We start from the raw sequence: 15,037 nt of genomic DNA, 5'->3' as shown, positions 1-15,037 counted from the left end.
CAAACCAAATAAATATGATTTTATTCTTTAAAGCTAGGTATGCTGTTCCGCTCAAAGTAAAGTAAAAATTTCTGCGCGAGAAATTTTCTACAGTGAGCTCCATTTGAATTGACATTTCTTTTCAACTGCGTACTGCGATCAAAGATAAATGCTTTTCTTGAACATTTCTTGTAAGAAATTTCCCACGTATCGAGATAGGAGATTACTTTTCTGTGGAAATGCATACTTCCCTTAACAAAAAATAGATTCATAATGTTTACAAAACACAATGAAGACAAGGTAGAGTAAGACTTTTGATATACGCAGCTTGTGGATGATGATTACGCTTTCAATATTTATACAGCCAGAAAAATCCATTAGGAAAACATGTATTCAAATAAATTTTAAGAATTAAATGCTGCATTGATTTAACAAGATGTTCTTGGAAATGATAATTCAAAGAATTCACTAAAATATTATATTCTCTAAAGCTACACTCTTACAGTAAAAAATGGTGTAAACCTGGGAGGGAGGCACCGATACTACACACGAAATATAAGACAACGTTGTTTTGAACTGCAAGATAACTCCAGCTTGCCAACAACAATCAAGGCAGGCTTCGAGAAAATCGGTAGTTTCCTTTTGTTGTGCACCTTCGATCTTTCCTGACAAACATGAAAAAAGGGCCACAGTTTTCTATGCACTAAATATTCATTTTCATTGGAAAAAGTAGAACGATGCGTTTTTCTATGCTTTATGTTCAATCAGATTAAATGGTGCTCACGTGACATTACTTGCGTTATGTGCATGAATTGATTTTCATTCGATTTTTATCACTTTTGAAGAAATACGAAAATGTGTTTTAATCAGTTACGCGCTTTTTTCATGTTAGTCCAATGTTTGAGATCTGGGCTCACAGTGACAGTTCGTGACAGCGGAATCTCGGCTCACTATGACGTACAGAAATTTTGTATTGGTTTCTCCCTCCCAGGTGTAAACATTATTCTAAAGCCTGATTTGCTGCTGAACAGGAAATGCTAAAGAAATTTCTCGCCGATTCCTTGCAGAAATTTTCTACAGCGACTCCCGTTTGAACTGACATCTCTTTTCAACTGCGTACTGCGATCAGAAAAAAGCGCTTCCTTGATCGATTCCTTGCAGGAATTTTCCATGCATCAAGATAGGCCAAAAAATTACTTGTCAGCAGCGAATCAGGCTTAAACGAAAACCGTCCAAGAAAAATCCCAAACCTATTAGCATTAATAAACAGATTTGATACTTAAAATCCAATAACACTTGTTATCTCGCGTAATATTGTAAGGACGAGATACAAAAATAGCAAAAAACACTAAAAATAATGAAAACCAACACTGAAAATAAAACACTTTATTTATTTCCCCCCTCTGACTTTTTGAAAAATTTGAAGGGAGGGGTGACAAAAGTAAAATTTCAAATTTGTTCCAGCCTTATTTGATTCGCAAACTGCAAACATAAAGGTTTTGATTCAGTTGCATTCAAGTATAAAAATCATTTCAAGACAATTTTACAGTGTATTGATAGTTTCCATATAGGTCAATATCTATGAAAGATTAAGCAGTTAAAATAAAACGATTTGCGTTTACAGGAGTTTCAAGTTCAATGATATTGATGTATTAAGGTTAAACATAACTTTTGAAATTGAATGAATACATCAAAGTCATTGACCAATGGACCGATGCACGAGTTCACTAATTTGACGTTTGGGCGGTGCCGAATTCACTGGTTTCCATGGTCACATAAATAACACGGCACCGCTAAAACGGCAAATAGTGAACTCGTGCAACGGTCCATAGTAGTTTACGGAACAAGTTGCAGAATGATGATTTTAACAGCACGAGTCGTAAATTTATCCTACGAAGCTTGCCGAGTAGGATAATTGCGATGAGTGCTGTAAAAATCGAGTTCTGCAACGAGTTACAACATTTTTTGCAATTTCGTAGTAGACCACTTGAGTGTATCAGAAATTATGTCGGAATGCATTCACCATTATTTTACAATTTCTGAAAAATTGTTGTATAATGATTCATTACGTAACTCAAAACAATTACGTAATGAGAAAGCGTTGCGTACACTGAACGAAAGATCCCGACTTATTTTGAATGATTCATAATTCACTTGGTTGCAAATATCCACATTCGTTATTTTGAATGATTTGATGGAATATGATGCATCCACCGTCATTTCAATAAAAATCATTCAGTTCATTGATGATTTTCAGTATATGGAGTATATGGAGCTTATGGAGGATTTTATTTTCTTCCATGTCCCAAATCGAAAATCATTCAATTTTTGTTCAAAACATCATACGGTAAGCTAATGATGCAAGATAGCAAATCATCCTTGTCAAACGTAGTAAAAACGTGGCGACAACAGCGTGGTTGGTTTGGTACCTCTTCATGAATATTACAGGTAATTGCATATTTCCATAAAATTATCCAAAATTATCTTTGCTTATTTGCTTCTAGCTTGTCTAAGGATCGACTCTACCCAGATGTTTCTATTTTCATCATCGATTTTATGGAGTTTCGGCGTGGTATCTGTTCCTACAGGAGATTCCGAACTAATATTAATAGATTACAATTAAAGTGTTTGATTTGATCTGCATATATGAATAAAACTAAACAATTGTTCATGGAACCACCACGATTAGCGATTATTTATTTTGGTTTTGTATTATTTAATATTAACTATCATATAGAAGGGGTTGTTTACATTCGCGTAAGATAATCATTCAATGTAGCGTATCTTTTAAGTGGATAAAAACCCTTCCAAGATTGTATGATTTTCATCCGATGCTATTTGTAAACAGATGATTTCAACAAAGATGAAAATCATCCTAAATGTGTCTGATAATAGGTATGGGGCTCGGATGAAGCAAAAATCATTCAATTTAAGGCGGGAGATTTTGTTCAGTGTAATGAATCATTACAGCACTAATTTCAGTTGCGTAATGACTATTCCCGCACTGCATACTTCAGTGCAGGAAAGTAGGCCGTTTCATGACACATTGGAGTGAAGAAAAACAGCCTATTACGATGAGAAATTGCAAAAAAATATTTTTTGCAATTTCTCATCGTAATAGGCTGTTTTTCATCACGCCAATCTGTCATGAAACGGCCTACTTTCCTGCACTGAAGTATGCAGTGCGGGAATAGTCATTACCTAACTGAAACCAGTGCTGTAATGATTCATTACGCAACGCTTTCTCATTACGCAACTGTTTTCAGTTGCGTAATGAATCATAACACAACCATTTCTCAGAAATTGTAAAATAATGGTGGATGCATTCCGATATAATTTCTGATACCCTCAAGTGGTCTTCTACGAAATTGCAAAAAATGTTGTACGGAACTCGTTGCAGAACTCGATTTTTACAGCACTCGTCGTAATTATCCTACTCGGCAAGCCTCGTAGGATAATTTTACGACTCGTGCTGTAAAAATCATCATTCTGCAACTTGTTCCGTAAACTACTAATGTTTTGTTGTTAGCAAAATATGGTTTTATTTACGAAACTCAAATTCCTTAACACCACATTTTGCATTTTCGTCGAAAAGCACATATTTTCACGATTATCTCAGAAATCTGTCATAGGATCCTCATAATTGGACCTTGCATTTGATATACTCGACGAGAGAATAGGCCTATTCACATGACGTCTCAAATCAGCTGATCGGGAAGCACTTTGACAGTTCTTCTATGAAAATGACAGGCTCGTGTTAGCACCGGTCCTCCACCGTTGTAAACAAATGCATAGACGGATCTGTCACATGAAAAGGCCTATGGTAGGGCTGTCCTCTGTTCAATTATTGACGCACTGGAAGTTGCTTGAAATTCGAGTCGAATTTTTTTTTCATCCGTTAAACAAGCGCAAAAAAAGATCCGGAAAGCGTACAAAAAAAAACGTTTCGAAAGGAAAACATGTTGTGAAATCTAGATGAAAAGTTTAACAGGAATTCGATTCGTATCATAATGGAACAAACTCACCGGATTGATTGATTCTTAGAAATCATGAGTTGCCCATAACCTTCGGACGGTTCCTTACGAAGCTTGAAGCAGCCAGAAACTAGCTGATTCACAGTACTGACAACACAAGTCAACGACACTACTTTTCTATTTTTCAATATCACTTCTGTGAATACAGGGTAGAAGCATTAGATTTCGCCCCCCTAAACCATGCAATCGCAATAATAATTAATTTCTGACTCTATTAACCAATATCAATTAATGTGATTGGGCTTATGCAACTAATCATCTATTATTTTACGTAGATCAAGCTGCAGAGTTATCCAAAATAAAGTTTTACCATTGAAAAAAAGTATAATTTTTGGATTGATGGTGTGCTTTAATCTTCGCCCCACCCTTGCTCTAATTTTCGCTCCCATTAATTGAAGTACAGTTTTTCGATACTTTAATCAAGTACTTATTATCTTTCTCACTTTTCATCTTCACTGGTACTTATCCTGTCTATTTCCACTATGTCTTCTTCTTTTTGGCATTACGTCCACACTGGGACAGAGCCTGACCCAAGTAAGCACTAGCCCGATAATTCGCCTTTTTGGGCTTATATGGCTGTTACACGGCTAATATAGGGCATGTCAGCTCTATAAAAGCCCTATATTGGCACGGAGGGCGAATTTAAGTGCTGTCTGATTACTTGGGGATTCTCAGTTTAATTTTCAAAGAGCACTACAACAGTTATGAACTAAATGGTTTCTTTACATAAGTTGCCATTTTTACAGTCGTATATCGTGTGGCAGGCACGATGATACTTCATGAACAAGAAAGTCAAAGAAAAATTCCAATTACGATAGGTAATCGAACTCAGACACCTTCAGCATGGATTTGCTTTGTAGCCGCCTACTAACGAAGGCCTACTGGTCCTGATTTCCATTATGTTTTGTTTTTATTATTGCAAAGTGATTATTTATGTTGTTGTAGCATTTATGTGAAATATGTTGTTATTCCCAGGAAGCCGAGAAATTTCCCAACATGAAATGCTCCTATGTCAGAATGTCGGAATCAACCCCGAAATGTCTGAATTACCAATCTTGCAATACGCTCACTAGGCTGACTAGAAATCTTAATACTACCATGTATTGCAGCATATATTTCGCATCTTCATAATGTACAGGATCTTCCAATATTTTTAAAATTATTATATCAAGTACCGTTATTTCGGGTGAAATTGATTATTTTCAGCGTTTTCTAAAATGTTAGCAGTGCCAAAAACTGAATGCGGGAAAAAGTACTGCGGTAAGCCCAATTAACTCATGTAGTGGTAAAAATATTATTGAAAATTAAAAATCGGTAGATCCCATTTCGTTTCCATTCCATTCTTGCTGAATATGATGGGTTATTTGATTGACAATATTAAGTTCAATTTGTTTTTCGTCACAGACTATCAGTATAATAACGAGCAACAAATATCATATACTGAAATGAATTTTGTTGCAGAAACTACTGAATCCATGGTAAAACTAAGAACTGCACCAACGATTTTCAACCGACTACATGAATCTGTTAACTCTTTTGAAATATAGTCAACATCATTATGCAAGAAAATTTATTCGGTTTATTTAACCAGAGTTGCAGTATTTATGACTTTTATATCCTGTAAATAAAGAATAAAATAATATGTTAATCAGTCCATAGTTCGGGAAGTCTCCCTTCCGCGCCAACTGCAGCCAGTACTTATAGCTCAGGAATGCCGTAGATACGAACAGATAGAAGGTACCAAGTCAAAAGGTATACTTAATACTACTTGAGATAGGTAGACATGACAATGACTAGAAAAAACTTGAATGTGCTGTACGGTAGGTGTCACGGATTGAAATGCTTCGTAGTGAATGCTACTATGGACATGATCACATTTACTGCACTGCTTAGGATTTTTACCAGATTATAGTAAACTAAACAGATTTTAGTAGTCGGTTGAAAATCGTTGGTGAAGTTCTTAATCCTACCTAATTCTAGTGGTATCGTCCGCGTCTACAAAGTAAAGCCATGCTGAAGGTGTGAGTTCGATTCCCGGTCGGTCAAGGATCTATTCGTAACGGGAATAATATTGACTTCGTTGGGCATAAAGTATTTTTATGCCTACCACAGAATACACAAATACGAAAATGGCAGCTTAAGAAAGAAAGAAAGCTCTCAGTTAAGGTGCAAGAGAAAATGACACAAAAGTCAGAACTGAAAAAGCAGTTTTCTCCTTTTAAAACAACAAATTGGTGAAAATGAAAACACACAGCCTTTTTATTTGGCAAATAAAAAAGCTGTGTGTTTTTATTTTCTTCGATTTGTCTCTTTAAAAAGAGAAAACTGCTTTTTCAGTTTTGAATTTGCACAATTTTTACTTGGGCCTTAATAACTGTGCATGTGCTCATATGAACACTGCTGAGAATATATAGCTGAGAACAGGTTCTGTCCCAGTGGAATCGTAATACCAAGAAGAAGGAGCTATTCGGCACATTCAGAAGATCCTTTCTGTAACCTGTAAACAGGTTCAAAATCAATGAGTTTTTGTTTTTTGAACAATTTCGAGGAGGGGCGAAAATTAAGGTGAAGGTGAATCGAAGCCAAAATTCAAATTTTCAAGAGCACGGATCTGGAGAACCAAACATCCGTTTGAGCTGAAAACCTAATCGATTAGTCACCAACAGCTAGTGACCAATCGATTAAGTTTTCAGCTTAAACGGATGTTTGGTTCTCCAGATCCGTGCTCTTGAAAATTTGAAGTTTGGCTTCAATTCATCTTCACCTTAATGCACGCACCACTGAAAGAACTTTACAGGTAGTTTTGCCAGGGACGAAGATTAGAATCGTACGAAAACGTGCTTGAGTTTTCGCCACCCTGAAAAAATAATTGTAATTGCTGGAATAGTTGAAAAAATCTATTCTTGCTGATACATGTCTTATCATAACTATTTATTTTTTACAGATGAAATAATTACCTTAATATGTTTTCCTTGCCCTTTAAAATAGACGCTTTTTTCAATGAACGGAAAAAATAGCGTTTCATCTCTACAACATTTTTATATGCGCTGATTTGGCGGTTGAGAAGATTGCTTTAATTAGTAACATTTGGAAACTATGTACATTTTATTTCAAACTTTTATATAAGTTAAAATGTAAAACATTTTTATTTTGTTACAATCCAGAACAAGCTAATGTTCTATCAGGGGAGCGAAAACTAGGGAGGGGCGAAGATTAATGCATCTACCCTAATTATTGTATTTTTATATAACTTGAATTAGCTTTTTTTCATTTTGACGGTAATAAAACATTTTCGCGTCCAATTTGGAGCACGGTACGCTTCCATCTTCTTAGTTCATAATTCCCCTTCAATTCGTTCATAAACATTGGCTAATTCAATGCCAGCAATATTCAATATCCACTCAGCGACAGACTCCGATTTTCACTAATTTTTGAACTGCACAGCACTAGTTTGACCGAAAAGAAACCTCGACCTTGGATCGATCCCCAACTGAACACCTGAGTACGCTACCATCCGGGTGGCATAGCTCCAGCCGAATCAAAGATAAATTTTGAGACATCGTATTGCGCAGGAATGACAAAGGGATTCTCGAAGAAATAAAAACGTGAATTGTACGAAAAGTAAGAGCAGCAGCTGAGCGCACAGGCCAAGACCACGAAAAGAATCCTAAGTCAGTTCAGCGGACGATGGAAATCAACAAGTCTCCATTTTGAGGATAGTGAAGGATGGCATACAACAGTCTATAAAGGATAGTATCCGAGCTGAACTCATTAAAATGAGCACGAAGCAGATCATTTGCATGCACTTATCAACCTTGTTAGTTTCTGTGGAACACCATTTTTCAATCCTCATTAAGTCGAACTTACATCGATGGCTACAGAGCGTAGCGTTATGCCATTGTCGATATCAAGATGTATTTTAGAACCGCATCTTCGTCAGTATTGGGCAATACTTTTCCACTTGCCCAGTACATTCAGGGTTCCATTGCGTGTTTGCTTCATTACACTTGATATAACTCGTGATCCACATGTCTGAGCCGCACACTATTTTCTATTTTCCTGACAAGTATTGTTCACAGCACTTCACACTTTAAAACATCAAAGGCTACCGGAAATTATGTCACACGTCACAAGTGTTTCAAGTTAAGCACCATCGCTACTAGGCCTATCTCTGTATCTACCTGCAACCATGTACACTGAACGAAATCTCCCGCCATAGATTGAATGATTTTTGCCTCATCCGAGCCCCATACCTATTTTCAGACACATTCAAGATGATTCTCATCTCCGGTGAAATCATCTGTTTACAAATCGCACTGTATGGAAATTATCCTATCTTGAAAATATTTTCATCCTTTCAAAAGATGCTCGAGTTTGAATGATTTTCATACGTCAATGTAAATAACCTTCATTACATGCTTGGTAATAATAAAAATGATACAAATCGATTTCCAACAATAACCAAACGTTTATAGTTTTATACACATTATATTTTATTGTAAATTAACCATATCACAAATTCACATTAATCCAGGAATTATTGATCTCATGGCCGCATGAGCCGCAGGCGTCGACACCTGCATGAAGCGGCTGCTGATGTGACTCCAGAAATGTAACTAAAGCCCTTGGGATACACGATTTGTGGTTTTTGTACACTTGAATGCGAGTTCGAATGTAATAAACATAATTTCTATAGAAATAATTCTGGAAAAATCCTTTATAAAATGAAATTACCTGTGAAATCCAAAAGACAAAACTAGGAACACCACGCTACTTCAACCATTTTAGGTAAACATTCCATGAACAATTTGACGTTTAGGATCGTTAGTTTTCCGTATGATATTTCACACGATAGTTGAATGATTTTTGATTAGGAGCATGGTAGAAAATAAAATCCGTCAGTTATTGGATGGTATTCATTTGTGTTGTCTTAATTCAACTGTCTACTTATTGTCATACGGAAATATAATAAAAGTCATATTAGAATTGGATGATTTTTGTTCAGATGCATGAGGATGCATCATATTCCTTAATAATCATTCAAAATAAGGAATACAAATATTTTTAGCCTTGTGTATTACAAATCATTCAATGTAAGGCTGGAGCTTTCGTTCAGTGTACATAATTCTCGATGAACTAATAACCAGGCCCTATTCTCGATAGCTGGTTGTTCAGAGGCACGAAGCCTTCATCCACTACCTTGCGACCGATTCCAATGCGACTACAAAGCCAAGAAGCATACTAAGTCAAGTACTGCCTTCGTGAGCGATAACGATAAACAATTGTTTCCTAATAATTTAAATTATTTCAGATATGTAATAACCAATCAAAATGTTTATCGAGTCCATCATCCGCGGACGGATGTTAAGTTTATTGAAAGTGTTTTTAAGATACCAAAACAACGTTTGATGATGACTATTGAGCACACGTTCTTCGTATGTTTTCAATTCTCGAAGTATAAAACAAATATACAGAGACGACAAGCAATATATCTGACATTGAAGCCTTGAATCAACCGGATACTAACGTTACAAAAGAAGAGTCCCATTTATGTTTCCACATTCACAAATATCTATGTGTATAAAACGATCGCGTTGAATGAGTACTGCGAGATATTCCGATAGAACACCTAAATCGACGTATGTACAAAGATTAGAACGTCTGACAGTGTTTCCTCTAACAAAACTTATACTAAAAATCTGACTTCAGAACGATTTAACAAAAATCAAATCAAGCCCGCAAATCAGTACAATCGGAAACGTTTCAGCGGTGCGATTTCCTCGCGGAAGCCATCAGTTTCACCAGTTGACTGCCATTGCTGGAACAAATTCTGGAACAATATGCCATCGAGGTAGCATTCGTCCTGTAATGGGAATTCAATTTGTTAAAATAGGCATCGAACAATCGTCATTTACCGGGGAACCTACCATAAAAGTATCATCCAACCCCGCACCGTAAAAACTATGCTTTACTAGTGTGCGCATTTTTATGTAGACAAAGTACAAATGGAACGCACGAAGGTTTATATTGTTCGGCAAAGTTTGCGCCTGTGGTGCCTCTCGACGACAGCGATAAATTCCCAGCAGAAATATATCCGCTTCGTGAGGCTCCATCATGTTGAGCTGGAAACAATACAAAGAATTAAAGCCAAATAGGCCAAAGTCGTTGAAAAGGGTCTACTCCGTTTGGCATACAGTCGTTTGACAGATCTTATAGCATTTCCTCGAATGCCATTACCCCGAAAGCCAATACCCTTAATTTCATGTGTAAGTGCAGCTGAACCAGAACTTATGTTTTTCAAATTACTAAGATTGTTTTATTGAAAAATGGAGTTGCTAAGTTATTACAAAATTAAATCGACTTCGTAATGCCTTATAGCACTTGAGCCTGCACATAATAAGTTAATTTTGGTAAGTTCTTCTTGAATTGAGTAATTTTACATAATTGAAAACATTCCAAACCGGCTACATTTTCAGCTTCATCAGTTCACTAAACCTCGAGATTTGCTTCTGCAAGATTTTGATAATTGTTAGATTGAGACAAAAGATAAGAAAACAACACGGTCTCCCGTGACACTTTACCAACGGCCAACTGTGTGCTGCCGCGTGGGAGATGATTGGCAGTTCCGTTACTCAAAATTTCATATAAAGATTTTTTGAAAATCTGCCCAGAGGTGTAGAATGTGTATATAAACCCTCTGGCGTTTAAGGTTTGCCGTGCCTGTAAATACTTGATGCAGGAATTTTTGAGGAGCATCATGATGCATTACTGATTTTCGCGAAAGTGTCGCATTCGGGGAACTAGTTTCCGGGGCAATGGTTTTCAGGGTCATGTGTCATTCGGAGTAATGTTTTTTGGGGAAATGGTATTTGGGGTCATTCAGCATAACGGTCGTTTGGTATAATAGACATTTGACGTAATTCTCAAAAACATTGCCTAACGGAGTAGACCCGAAGAAAACTACTATACCTTCACCATATAGCGCAACGTCAGACTGTCCTGCAGTTGTGAGCGCTGGTCGGTTTTCCAGAAAAACTCCAGCGCCGACCGATCCAACTCCATACCAGTGATGAACTCCAGCAAGCGAATGTTAAAATCCGGCACTGTCGCAGTTGGCCTTTCCGCCATCAAAAACTCCAACGAAGGTACGATAATTTCTTCCGGGTATTCTGGCTCCAGTTCAAGGACACCGTACGGTTCTTCGTGGCTTCGCTTGATATTGACATAACGCATCAAGGTGGGGTCTTTTTTGTGCTGCATGATTACTCCACTGATACGTCTGTAGAGCGCCATACAAACTTCGAAAAAATCCACATCATATTCTTTCCAATAACGGTAATCGACAAACGTGATCGACACGGTAAACTTAATTCCATGGTAAATGTCGTAGTTAAACGAGTCTTGCTTCTTCAGTTGCATACTGACCGAATCGTTGTTCTGCTCAGTGGACAACGTGATCTTGCTGATGTCATAACTTTCGCAAACCGCCTTGAACTCATCGAACTTTTCTATATATCTCTCTTCTCCGAAAAGATCACGTGCGATCTTAAGATAGTCTAGTTCCTGCAAATTACCAGCAGTCTTTCTGACATACGCAACCAGGCTTACGAACGATCGTTCATTAATTTTCATTCGTTGAGTGAAGTTACGGAATGTCGCTGTGGCATAATACCGATCCGAGAGAGCTGCCAGCAGTCTCATCTGTTTGGCGGACAAACGCAGTGATCGTCTAATAGTCAAAGGATCATACTCCACCGTCATCATAGATTCTACAGTACAGTCCACCAACGACCAAAGTTTGTACCGGGGGAATGCCAACCCACTATACATCAACAAGGCAAAGTGCTTAGATATTATAGCGAGGGCGTCGTTGACCGAAGCCACTTTCACAATCTCTTGATGACGAGTGTTGTCCCAGGCCCACAGAATCCGTCCATATTTCCTTGCGATTTTCACCACTGATTCAGTCCAGATGCGCTCGATTGGGATGAAGCGAGCATCTTCGGCCACTCGACTGTAGTGATCGTTGTCCAAGTAATCAATGATTGCACACTGCAGATCGTAGCGCCAGTCCTTGCTGTTGCCCTTAGAATCCTCCTCGTCCGGAATGATTTGTCCGCTGGTATCGAAAAAGGCACCGTTGGTAACGAAAATCAGCTCAGCGCCCCAGTCCTTCATGTTCGCCACGAAGCGTTCCAGTCGCTGGACTCGCAATCGGGAAATACCGCAAAGATCCCCCATCTTCACTTTGGTGCTCGATCGCGACAGGTACCCTTCAAGCTGGTCATAGTACATCAGATCGATGATGATCGTCGGACTGGGAGATGGTGTAGAAAATTAATTGGAAGAAGCAAAATTTAAAAGATCGTAGGCGTTTCATTAGTCAATCAAATTGCTCGCAGTAGTAAATTAGTAATTAAGGTGATTGGTAAAATCGGATTTGCTCCAAACCGCTTATTCGATTCTAGATAACATCCTGATTGTCCTCCCAAAATTTGATCTCATTTGGATGGGAACAAGCCCTTCAAAGTTAGTATGGGAATTACTATGGAAAAAGCAAGCAGTTCATTCACAGGGTGTCGACTACCTGGAAAAACCTGGAAAGTCAGGGAATGTCAGGGAATTCAATTTTTGACCTGGAAAGTCAGGGAATTTAACTGAAGGTCAGGGAAAAATTTCCGTACTAGAACATCAAACAACTTGATTGTCTGCATGCCAACTTATTCATTAGGCCAACATAACAAAACAATAGTTAGTAATCATGGTGTTTATATTCAATACGATTAATGAAAGTCGTAATCAATCTTAAAAAATACCGGAAGCTATAACAAATTACCTGTAACGAATTATCTTGAAAAATTATAAGTATTCTAAGATAAAATGAATTAATTTTGTAAAAATAAATCGGAAAAAAAAATCTTTTTAAATATCCCTGCAATAGTCCTTGAAAGATCAAGACTTAAAAAATTATCCAACAATTTATAGAGAAGTCTGGAGGTATAATTAGTAGCGATAGGGGTAGTACTGGGACTTTTAATCTGCCCTAAGCTCTTGCCCAACATTTGCTTTTATAAGCCTCTATTACATTCATCACACAGACGTTCCTAAGCAATGTTGCTCAAATGGTCACTGTGTACCCTAGCAGCAATCAACCCTTGCCGTAGTTTTGCAGTCGAAGTGATCGTTCAGCTTTGAAAATATTAGCCTATAGAAATCGATTATACTACTTACGCCCTTATTCTAGGACACGCTTGATTTGTGATAGAACCGTTAGCGGAATCTACTAATCCACTCACCTTTTGCCTTGACTCTTGCTTTCTTGGATTCGCTGCTCGATGGACACTTTCGAGGTGAGTCCATTGCGGTTCAGGTAATAAGCGAAGGTTGTACTCATTGTGTAGTACAATGGCCACCACGGTTTAAATATTAAGTTACGGTTTTTTGAACTTGAAAATGAAGTTAAAAAACAAGGAAATTGAACAATTAAAAAAATGAAAATACTGCAAGAACACAAGTTTTCAACAACGAAATAAAACGTGCTCACTGTCCGCGTCACTTCAAGACTAACAATTCAAAAGGCCTCATCTCCAAAAAGTAAACAATGAGAAAAATGCAATCTTGTTTTGTCAAACAATAAATCAAATTTAAATTATGAATTTAAGCATTGTATGTTATTTTATCGTACAGAAAGTCGATAGATAAACTGATTTATAGCTATGAATATTCATTACTATCATTTTAGCACAAAATCCTGCTAAAAAAAACGAGTCAAAGAAAATGAGGCTTTTATTTCACCAAAAGCTGTGCAGCCCTTTTCATTTGTGGCCATAGACGCGGGCCGACGCTGATGAGGCCTGTGAGTTGACGCCTTTGTTTACTCTAAAATGTGTTGAGGCCTTCTAGTTGTGGCTTGTTTTTTCATCATCTTCTGATGTGGCCTTTTGTAAATCATTTAAAATTGATGATGAAATAAGAAATTTGAAGTGTAGAAGAGTGTTAAGTGGTGAAGTAAAGTGCATGGAGATCCCTACAGCAAGAGAAGATTCGTGCGGTCGATTAAATATGTGATCGATTTAACCATTCGTCATCCATGAACATTATGTATGTGCTACGCGAGTTTGTCGTCGAGAAAATGTATGGAAATATTGATTCAATTGAAATAATATTGCAATTGAACGTTATTTTTCATGCAATTGAAACCAAATCGTGTTTTTGTTGATAATTTGTGAAGTACAGACAGGCTGACACAGGTATTATTAGGTAGTATGATACAAAATACATCAGTCTACCGGAACCCTAAAGAAAACTTGATAATGTTTGCTGTCTAGACAACAACTGTGTAAAATTATACAAGGAGCAGTCGCTCCGTAGTATAACCTACATCTCCTTAGTGAATTTGGAACGTTTTTCGCAATCTACATTGCAATTTTGATGTTTGTTTAATAGGCCTCAACTCGGTTTCCGTCAGATATAGAAATGAGGCCTTTTTGAGAAAAGGCCGCATTTGCGATGAATATCCCTGTTAGCGGAAAATGAGATGGGGCCTTTTAGAAAAATGTTATTTTTTCAACTTTTATGCATATTTTTAAATGATTATTGTATGTTTTAGTAAGAATAGGCTCTTATACACTAAAATCAGTAGAAAACCGATTTGTTTACATTTTGGACTTGAGGCCTTTTCAATTGTTGGTCTTGACTTTTCGATAGAGTGAGAACATTGGGGGGCGATTCCGAACTTGACATCATTTTCCGCACCGTTCCGTTTGTACCCACACGGAAAAAATACTCGCGTAACATTACTAAAGGACCTATGTACAAATGAGAGATTCTCTCCTCTCTCGTTCTCTTTCGATTATAACAGTGGAACACTAAAGATTTTGGGAAGTTTTTCACTATAGATCGAAAGTCAATTTCCTTGACTAGCGTTTCATACAAAAAACGCAACAGAAGAGATTAATGTGACTCAGTTATTAATGAAAGAGAAAGTAAACAAAGAGAGCCTCTCAATGATAGATAGGTCCTTT

General features: G+C 37.3%; 1 protein-coding gene across 1 annotated transcript; it reads right to left on the bottom strand.

The window, feature by feature from the left end:
- Positions 1 to 9,347: 9,347 nt before the first annotated feature.
- Positions 9,348 to 13,588, bottom strand: LOC5576708. The gene is made up of 4 exons (XM_001656164.2): positions 13,310 to 13,588; positions 10,983 to 12,330; positions 9,941 to 10,135; positions 9,348 to 9,876 (listed from the first exon to the last, which is right to left on the bottom strand). The coding sequence occupies exons 1-4, from the start codon at positions 13,405 to 13,407 to the stop codon at positions 9,757 to 9,759; spliced, it is 1,761 nt and encodes a 586-aa protein (XP_001656214.2). The 5' UTR covers positions 13,408 to 13,588; the 3' UTR covers positions 9,348 to 9,756.
- Positions 13,589 to 15,037: the final 1,449 nt, after the last annotated feature.

This window comes from Aedes aegypti, chromosome 3 (assembly GCF_002204515.2).
Source record: "Aedes aegypti strain LVP_AGWG chromosome 3, AaegL5.0 Primary Assembly, whole genome shotgun sequence".
Classification (NCBI taxonomy): domain Eukaryota; kingdom Metazoa; phylum Arthropoda; class Insecta; order Diptera; family Culicidae; genus Aedes; species Aedes aegypti.
Note: the sequence above shows the minus strand (reverse complement) of the source record. Positions and strands in the feature narration are given on the sequence as shown.

Bases quoted from the DNA above. Each gene is read 5' to 3' on its own strand.
- LOC5576708 (XM_001656164.2), bottom strand. From the start codon at position 13,407: ATGAGTACAACCTTCGCTTATTACCTGAACCGCAATGGACTCACCTCG. The intron at 10,136-10,982 runs GTATAGTAGTTT...TATTGTTTCCAG, and splicing joins CGTTGCGCTATATGGTGAAG to CTCAACATGATGGAGCCTCA. The intron at 9,877-9,940 runs GTAGGTTCCCCG...TTCCCATTACAG, and splicing joins GGTTGGATGATACTTTTATG to GACGAATGCTACCTCGATGG.